The sequence below is a fragment of the Kryptolebias marmoratus genome, linkage group LG6, assembly GCF_001649575.2.
Source record: "Kryptolebias marmoratus isolate JLee-2015 linkage group LG6, ASM164957v2, whole genome shotgun sequence".
Taxonomy (NCBI): Eukaryota; Metazoa; Chordata; class Actinopteri; order Cyprinodontiformes; family Rivulidae; genus Kryptolebias; species Kryptolebias marmoratus.
Window position 1 is genome coordinate 1,824,525 of NC_051435.1, and position 9,517 is coordinate 1,834,041.

A 9,517-nucleotide genomic window follows, 5' to 3' on the forward strand; every position below is an offset into this window, starting at 1 on the left:
GTGAAATCTCTGCTAAAATCTTGTGTTTTGAATCAACATTCATATAAACTAATTCATGTCATTTCAGTGAGTCATCATGGTTGTGCCCTGAGTCCTCTGTTGCTTCAGATGAGGCTGATCCCCATGGATTTACAAACATATACACATTCAAGTCACTTGTTTTAAATAAATGCTTCTATTTTAATTCAGTTTTGGTCTTCATTGTAGCTGATGTGCAGGGGGAGAATGAGAGGTTTAATTGTTGCTGATACCCAGGACGTTCTGTCTGTCCAGTTTGAAGGCTGCTCCAAAGCTTACTCTCGTCTGGAGAACCTCAAAACCCACCTCAGGTCCCACACCGGGGAGAAGCCCTACGTGTGCGAGCACGAAGGCTGCAACAAGGCCTTCTCCAACGCCTCGGACCGAGCCAAGCACCAGAACCGCACACACTCCAACGAGGTACGGTCCTGGTTTCATGTTCTGGTAAACCCCTCAGCTGAGTGTTTTTAATCTTGTTTTAATGAAGTTTCTGTGGAACTGAAGGGATCTCAGAGCATTTCTGCTTCTGTAAACAAAACTAAACAATTCAAAATACTTTAAAAGGAATAAATACTAAAAGTCGGAGTCAAACCCAACTTATGACATATAACAGAAAATATGTATGAATGCTGACTCAGCATTCAGTAATAAGACTCTTACTGTTTTTATTATTATAACATGAACACTTTTCTTTAAAAGATGTTTGTTTAGCCCTACCACCATCTGTAGTCATCTGATTTAAGATGGCCGCCACAGCTAATCAACCTTAATGGCTCGAAAAATGTTGTTGCATTAACTGCTAGTCGACTTTGTCTGTCAGTAAAATATCTCATGAGCAGCTGAGCAGCCAGACTTTGTTGAAGTGCTCTTGAGCAAGTCTGTAACTTGAATCCTTGAATCTGCTGACAGAAGCCGTACGTGTGTAAGATCCCCGGCTGCACGAAGCGCTACACGGACCCGAGCTCGCTCAGGAAGCACGTGAAGACGGTCCACGGGCCCGAAGCCCACGTCACGAAGAAGCAGCGAGGCGACGCCCCGCCGAGGCTGCCGCCGCCCAAAGGCAGCGGGGAGAACGAGGCGAGCTTCAGACATGGGGCGCGAGGCGGCGACGGCAAGATGGAGGCCAACAGCACCTCCAGAGGGGTGGAGGACTGCTTGCAGGTCAAATCCATCAAGACTGAAAACTCCATGGTGAGTTCCTGTCTCTGCATGGACGACTAATCATTTCTAACTGAACAGATTCACTCCTTCTGGCATTTTTTGGATTTCGTTGGCTTACATCTTGGACAGAAAATGGGTTTTTATCATTTAATAAACAGAAAAAGGTCTGTGTGAACACTCTTTAAGTGCTGTTTCCCACAGTTCCTCACGATAAACCTGCCCCGATTCTTTCAGCTAAACTTTGGAGTAAAAATAAAGTGAATGTGCTCAGCGGTGATTAAACACTGAGATCAGGTGATGCTTAAAGTGCTCACAGGTGTTTAAACTCAAACAGCACAACAGGATCCTAATTTACATCATTTGAGGATAAATACATCTGCATATGCTTCTCAGTTTTATTTTATTTTCACCAATTTGACCTAAAACTTCAAACATGCTCTTTTATGGGGGATAAAAACCATTTAATTTGAAGGTTTTAATGCAACGAAATAAGAACAATGCCCCAGGAGTAGATGTTTTCTGCACCCTTTGGTCTGAAGCTTGACTGTTGCTGACTTCTGTTTCTCCTTTAACACCCGTCTAACGGACAGACTTCTCTCAGGTGAGAAATGACCTGTAATGTTGGTGGTTTTTGCATGAAGATGTGTCTAAACTACATAAAGATCTCGCCCGGGTGATAGTGTAACTGCCTGCGTCTGTGTGATCAGTTATTTCAGAAATCACCTGATGGATTTTAATGAAACTAGGAGGAATTAATCACTGGATGTACGTTTACAACTATCAAACTGAGTCAAGATGGCCGCCACAGACAACTGAAAGTCAGTGGATTTTACAGATATTGAGCTGAACGTATCTGAGAGTCATCCTCATTATAATCCGTGTACGGTTCGTTCTTTGGTTTTTTTCGTTTCAAAATAAAACTGCAAAAACAAAACAAGCATGTGCTTTTTTTTTTTTTTTTTTTCATTTTTAAAACCAAATTAGAAAAACAGCAGTTGCAAAAATAAAAAAGGAGTACGTTTTGGGGTTTTTTTTTAACTGCAATGGTCAAACCAAAGACGAGCTTTTATTTTGTTGTTAATTCAACGGGACCTTGTGGCGGAACCGGAAATGAAGACCTGAACTCCCGGCAGTCACCAGCAGGTGGCGGTAATGTCCTGATTTAATGACTGACTTGGAATCTGAAATAAATCTTGATGACGGTAAGATCATCAGCTCTCAGTGAAATGCGTCGATTCCCTCTAAATAAGACAAACGGATCCATTTTTAAACTGGTAGATTCTGAAGCGCTAACTGAAAAAGTTCTACTTCTTCTTGTGGATTTTAAAGAAACTGAAGGTGTACATTACCGCCACCTACCTGGTTTAACCATTGCAGTTAAAAAAAACACAAAACGTACCTTTTTTTTATTTTTGCAACTGCTGTTTTTCTAATTTCGTTTTAAAATCGAAAAACAAAGAAACACATGCTTGTTTTGTTTTTGCAATTTTATTTTGAAACGAAAAAACCAAAGAACGAACCGTACACGGATTCATTATAAACTCCCAGCACTAACGGGTCATGCAGGATCTTTCATTCAAACTTTGACGTCCAAGGCGGCGGGCGATATGCATTCCTTTGTTTTTCTATGCGTCCGACCTGATTCTCTGTTCAGACGGACTGATAAAAGCCGTCACATTAATATTTTCTTCAGAAACGCGTCACGCTGTGATGAAGACCCGAGTTGGTTTTGGCTCAGAAATCATCTGTTATTCTCTCGTTTTCTTGTTGTAAATAAATCACACTTATTTATAATTAATGGGATTGAAGCTGTAGGCTTAAATCAGAATTTCTTCCCTTATTTAATGCAGTTCTGTGAACGTGGCATGGGTCTGGTGTTATTGTCTTTTATTCATATTCATTTCCTTTTCTTTATTTTCACACAGAAAACTGATGTTATTTTTCGTAGACATTTGAATGTTGGGACATTTATGACCCTGATGTGAACCTTAACCCCACTGTCCTCCCCCCAGACGTATCAGTCCAGTCCTGGTGGCCACTCGTCATGTAGCAGCGAGCCGTCGCCTCTCAGCAGCGCCAACAACATCGACAGTGGGGTAGAGATGGCCACGCACAGCGGGGGCAGCTTCGGGGACCTGAGCGCTCAGGACGAGTGCCCGGTGGTCGACTCCACCGTCCCCACCGGGGGCCAGCAGGCGGGGGTGGGACTTCAGCTCAGGAAGTCCGCAGGCTACGGCGGCGCGGTCACCATCAAGTTGGAGAACATCAAGAAGGAGAGGCTGAAGACAGTGAGGGACTCCTGCTCCTGGGGGAACGCTGGACCACCTCAGGGCCAACGCAACACCATGAAGCTGCCTCCCATCCCTGCAGTCGGTACGACAGAAAAGCTCGCTGTGGGGAAATGGCTTCACTAAACTGTGTCCACATGCTGCAAAGCTTTATGACCCTCACAAGCAAAGAGTCAGCAGCTGTCTGAGTCTGCAGAGATAATAATGAGACATAATGCTGCTCAGACTGTTGGTTAGTGACTGACTCAGTCAGCTTTAAAACAATCAGAACACGTTTTAAACCAACGAGAAACTGATAATCCACTGATTGATACAGTTCTGACAAAACTATCATTTTTATTGAAAAGGATTCTGATAAACAATTCAATAAAACTTAGAAATAAACAAAAAGGATCATTGTATTTTCAGGGATGACCTGTATGTAGCAGATGAAGTGGATCTTAGTGCCAGGTCTGGATGGGATCTTTGAAATAAAATAAATATATTAGAACCATGAATATACCTTATTTACATGCAGTAATAAGACAACACTACAAGCAGATAATAATACCATTTACCATGGCTATATTTGAGACAGTAATAAGAAATAGACACCATTTCTTGTTGGCACAGACCCTTAGGAGCCATATTCTGTCTGTGATCATAAACCTTTATCAAAGTTCTGGGAGTTTAGCTTCATCGTGTGTTTGTGCTTCATGTTTCCTAGGTTCCCTGCTGGAGAACTCCAACCTGATGGGTAACTTGAGTGGTTTGTACCCCGGCCAACCCAACGGGGACCTGCCTTCATGCGAGGTGACCCTGCTGAACCAGCTGAACGAGCGCCGCGACAGCACCACCAGCACCCTCAGCTCCACTTGCAGCCGTCGCTCGTCTGGAATATCGCCCTGCTATTCCAGCCGCCGCTCCAGCGAGGCGTCGCAGTTTGGAGCTAACCGCCACAACAACATCAGCTCGGCCGACTCCTACGACCCGATCTCCACGGATATGTCCCGCCGCTCCAGCGAGGCCAGCCATTGTGGAGGAGGCGGTTTCAGTGGCGGAGGCGTCCCTAGTCTCCTCAGTCTTACTCCGGTTCAGCAGTATCGTCTCAAGGCCAAGTACGCTGCTGCCATTGGTGGAGCTCCGCCCACTCCTCTCCCCAACATGGATCGAATGAGCCTGAGGACACGAATGGCTCTTTACAGTGAATCCCAGGAAGGCTCCTCGCTCCTGTTCCACCAGCCGCCGCCCGGAGTTGTGCTGAGGCGACGCAGTGATCTCGGATACGCCTCACAGAGCATGATGCCCCACGAAGTACCCACCAACCTCCCACGCCGGGCCAGTGACCCGGTGCGTCGCCCCGCTCTGGACCCCCTCTCTTTCCCCAGGGTCCAACGCTACAACAGCATGAACAACATGAACCCCATGAACGCCCCGTCAGCTGCTGAGCGCCATCAGACCCTGGCGATGCAGGGTTACACCCGCTCCGACGGAAGCCTCCAACGTTACCCGTTTGCCCCTCGGCCGCCGAGCATTTCTGAAAACGTAGCCATGGAGAACATGGCCGTGGATGGGATGATGTCTACGGGGGAACAGAGTGGAGAGGACGACATGGTGCTTCCAGACGACGTGGTTCAGTATCTCAGGTCGCAGAACTCTGGAGCTGCAGGTCACAACTTGGGCAACTACAATCCCAACAATCAGACTCAGGGCTACCAGGCAGGCATGGCCCCGCCCCCATCCTTCCATGGTCAGAGGAGGATGGCCATGGTGGACACCAACATGGGTCAGTCTGGTCAGGATATGCAGTCTTGTCAGGTGGGTCCCAGTGGCTCCCAACAGCCTTTCTCAGACCACATAAAGAAGAACATGCCGGTTCAGTGGAACGAGGTGAGCTCAGGGACGATGGATACGACAACAAAGATCCTCAAGCAGCAGCAGCAGCATCCTGGGAGGAGTAATCTGGCTGTCGTTCAGCAGAGGCACAACTTTGGGTCCCTTCAGCCGCAAACTCAGGGCCTGAGTAACAACCAGCAGGTTGTGCCCATGAGTCAGAACATGTCCATGCAGGGATACATGAACCACAGCAACCAGAGGATGGTGAACATCTCCCTTCAACAGCATCAGCAGCAGAGGCAGTGCAGCAGTGGGAACTTCAACGAACAACTGAGTCATCAGCAAGGATTTAGCCAAGAGGCTGGGAACACCAACACACAACCTGCCCACAACGGTGTGGCCAATCCAGAGCTGCAAAGCTACAGAACAAGGACCCAGATGGAAGGTTACACTCATGGAAACCGAATGGATCAACAGCCGAATTACAGCGTTCCCTCCAAGCACCAGCAGCAGCAGCAGCAGCACGCTGTTCAAAACAGAACCAGAGGAATGTTGCAGCCCAGGCCGCCCGCAGAGCCCAGGTCCAGACAGCACGCCTGTTCCAGCATGACACAACCGATGCGAACCCCCAAAGTGTCCGATCTGAGTCAGAGTCACGGCAACGACTCATCTGAGGCAAGCCCAAAGAGGAACAGCAACTCTGAAAATCCGAACGCTGCCATCATCTACACGGCCCAGATCCACATGTTTGAGCCGTCCGCCGCTGGCTTCGATGCTTCCATGTCCTCGTGTGCCAACGAGGCCAGCAACCACCCTGCTGCAGCCAACATGGCCTCACCGGGAGCCAACCAGGTCTCCAGCAGCACGGAGCACGCCCAGATCGACTTCGACACCATGCTCGATGACGGAGACCACTCCAGCCTCATGTCGGGGACTCTAAGTCCCGGCCTTTTGCAGAGCCTGTCCCAGAGCTCGTCCCGCCTCACCACCCCACGTAACTCTGTCACCCTGGCCTCAGTTCCAGCGGGGATCAGCAACATGGCCATCGGGGACATGAACTCCATGCTCACAGCTCTGGCTGAAGAAAGCAAGTTCCTCAACATGATCAGCTGATCCGCTGGTCGAGCACCTCAGCATTCACCCACCCCCACCAGCTCTTTCAGGAATTTATGAACTTCTCAATTAAAGCACTGATTGTACAAACCAAAACTGGTTTTCTCACAGACTTCCTCCATCATACAGTGACGTGCTGATCGTGTAATATTTGCTTCAGACTCTAACATGTTAAATGGAAACGTTCATAGTAAATATAGCTAGGGTTGCATTATTGTTTTTATTCTCATTTTTGGAAAAGCCATACTTTTTAGCAACAGATGGATGATAGCCCAGGGTTTAGAAACAAATACCGTTCAGTATTTTTTGGTGTAACAGGCATTTATACAGTGGTGCAGTGAAAGCAGCTCACATTGTGCCTTTCTGAGGACATCACTGATGAAAACACCAGGAAATCAACGTGTAGATATCTGTGTACTCGATGGTAACTGCTTTAATTTATGCTGAAGGCTTTTTATGTTTAAACTCGGGCTGCCAGGGCTGGAGGAGCATGAAAACAAATAGTTTTGCAGAAAGTTTTGCAGCTGAACGTGGCTTCTTCCTGCACAGGATGGTGTGATGTGGTGGTAATATTACTGCCATCTGCAACAAAATAAATGCAAACTGCATAAGTCTTCAACTGTTCTCCAAACATGATGTGCAAATGAAAGCACATGCATTCAACCAAAAAAACTGTCTTAAGACTCTTTACAGTGAAGACCAAGTAATTAGCCAGTTCGTTCCAAATAAATCCAGTCCAGTTATATGTAATCTGATTAAAAAGACAGTTCTGGATGAAAGGTTAATATCTTACCTGTTTTAAATCACTTCCTGCTGCTCAACTCAGACCAGCTGTTAGCTCATAATTCTGGTGAAAAATAAACTATTTCTTCAAACTGAGGTCATTAAACAACATTTCAGATAACTTTTAAATCAATCCACTCATGATCTACTTTAATTTATAAAGTCCAGCTCAAATATTTGTGTTTATAACAAACCAATTCATAAAATAATATAATGTTTTGCTGACTGAGTCAAATATTTCCTGATCATTTACAGATGAGCAGATGACAGTAAACATTGTGTTTGCACTTAATTCTTCTCCTTCAGCTCACAAAATCAAACCTGTTTTGTGTGAAATTAGTTTTCACGTCTTTAGATTTGGAACCGACCTTTTTGTTTGTAACATTAAGCTTGTAAATATGAAAGACAAACCAGTGATTACTTCCAGTGTGGAGCCTTTGGCAGCCCTGGTTTGAACCTGTTTTTGCAGGATTCTGATGCTCTTCTGGACTCGGGATCAGAGACTTTATCTCCCCGGGGTTCTGGCTCTCGAGGGGAGACGAGCAGAAAGTGACGGAGTCGGAGCACGATGACCAACGCCTCTCTGTCCGTGCGTCAGATCGGATCTGAAAGAATATCCAAGTACCTCTGTGTGTTCTCAGCAGAGAGCCGGCTCTAATTAACGTTGGATCCCAGACCCCCCCTGGGTCCAGCAGGAATTGCAGAGTCCACGAAGGGACTCAGACTTTGAAACTGAACTCTTTTCTTCACTTTTTATTACGTTTGCGGGATTTCTAAATATTTTTGTGTATGTTACCATCTCCTCGTACTCCGCTCCGTGTGTCTGCGTTTGTGTGTATATAGATTTTGTACATTTTCAAATAAACTATCTCCTTTTTTTTCTGTTTAAATTCCTTCGTCGTGACTCCTGTGTTCTCGGGATGCTGGGGCCAAAGGTGCGGTCTCTGGAACTCCGGCGAGGCGAGACTTACAGCAGGATTCATCCCTCATGTTGCTCTAACACCTGGAATTTATTTTGATTTTTATTTGATTAAAAGCAATAATTCTGCAAAAATACTTTATATTAATGAAGTTAAATTGAGGTTGGAGTGGGCAGCTTTTTTAAAAAGTGTAAAACTGAGAAACGGTCCATGCATGTGTTCTGTCGGGTCACCTTCTGCAGCAGCAGGTCTCCTCAGGTCCGTCTTACCTGGACGTTTTGTCCATTCTTCATGTCCAAACGTCTCCAGCTCCTTCAGGTTGGACGGTGGTTCTCAGCTGGACTTTGACCGGACCACTCCAGAACCTTTACCTGGTTGAAGGGTTCTTCAGCAGAAGGTTCAGGCTCAAGGTGGACCTCCTGTGTCCCCTCAGCATGATGCTGCCACCCCCGTGCTTCATGTTCCCAGCACGGTGAGAAGCGGACATCTTGTCCTGGATGTTTGGTTTCATGATAAGAAGAGCGCTGCTGTATTTAATCATTGAAGAACATTTTGTTTTGTTTTAAATCCCAGTTTTTCTTTATTTTTTCCTGTTTTTTTCTATTTGAGCAAAAGAAAATCCAGTACGAGAACAAAGACTGTGAAATGTTTCTCCTCCTAGGACAGTTTCTTCAGGTGAATTCTTTCCAACAGAACGGGAGGAGCGGGTCTGAGGCAACATGGAAGCTGTGGATGAGGGAAACTTCATCTTCATCGTGTGGTCGGTTGGAGATAAAAGGAAGAAGAAATGAGTTTTAATCTGGCGGGTTCTGCTCAGCTGGGACCGTCTGGAAGAGGAGCAGCGCTGATTGTTTCTGCCATCAGACTTCCTTATTCTCTCAGTGAGGAGACGTGGAGGAAAACAGCCTCGGGGTAAAGAGAGGAGAACGGGAGGGGAGTGAGGCAGAGGAGGAGGATGAAGAGCGAGGACGTCCACAGAGGCTCGCAGCTTCTGCTCACACAGCATCAGAGATCTCCGAACACTAAATTCTGTCGGCTCATCGTTAGAAATTACAGATAAAGGTCCGTCTGTCATGATGTGACAGAAAAAATCAGATGTTTTCTGTCTGGGCAGTGATTTTAACTGAAACCTGAGACCGATTTAAACTAAAAGTATATTTTTAGTCTCCATACTCAGAATAAAATAAAGCTTTAAAATTTACTCCAGCTTGAATCAGAACCTGACTACAGAACAGCTGCAGGTGGTTAAATCCACAACAAGAACAGCCGAATCAGGTCAGACTTTCTTCAGCTGCAGGTTTTACACATCAGGAACGAAAGGATGGGGTTCTGAAATCAGGACGGAACGAAAGGATGGGGTTCTGAAATCAGGACGGAATGAAAAGATGGGGTTCTGAAATCAGGACGGAACGAAAGGAT

General features: G+C 46.0%; 1 protein-coding gene across 2 annotated transcripts in view; it reads left to right on the forward strand.

Moving 5' to 3' along the window:
* The window catches only part of gli2a (GLI family zinc finger 2a), a 79,388-nt gene extending 71,320 nt beyond the window's left edge, over positions 1 to 8,068 (forward strand). For both annotated transcript variants that reach the window (XM_037975930.1, XM_017439346.3), the window contains 4 exons: positions 274 to 438; positions 928 to 1,209; positions 3,192 to 3,552; positions 4,174 to 8,068. In XM_037975930.1, the coding sequence (XP_037831858.1) occupies positions 274 to 438; positions 928 to 1,209; positions 3,192 to 3,552; positions 4,174 to 6,395 (3,030 nt within the window). In that variant the 3' untranslated portion in view covers positions 6,396 to 8,068. The remainder of the gene's footprint in view (positions 1 to 273; positions 439 to 927; positions 1,210 to 3,191; positions 3,553 to 4,173) is intronic.
* Positions 8,069 to 9,517: the final 1,449 nt, after the last annotated feature.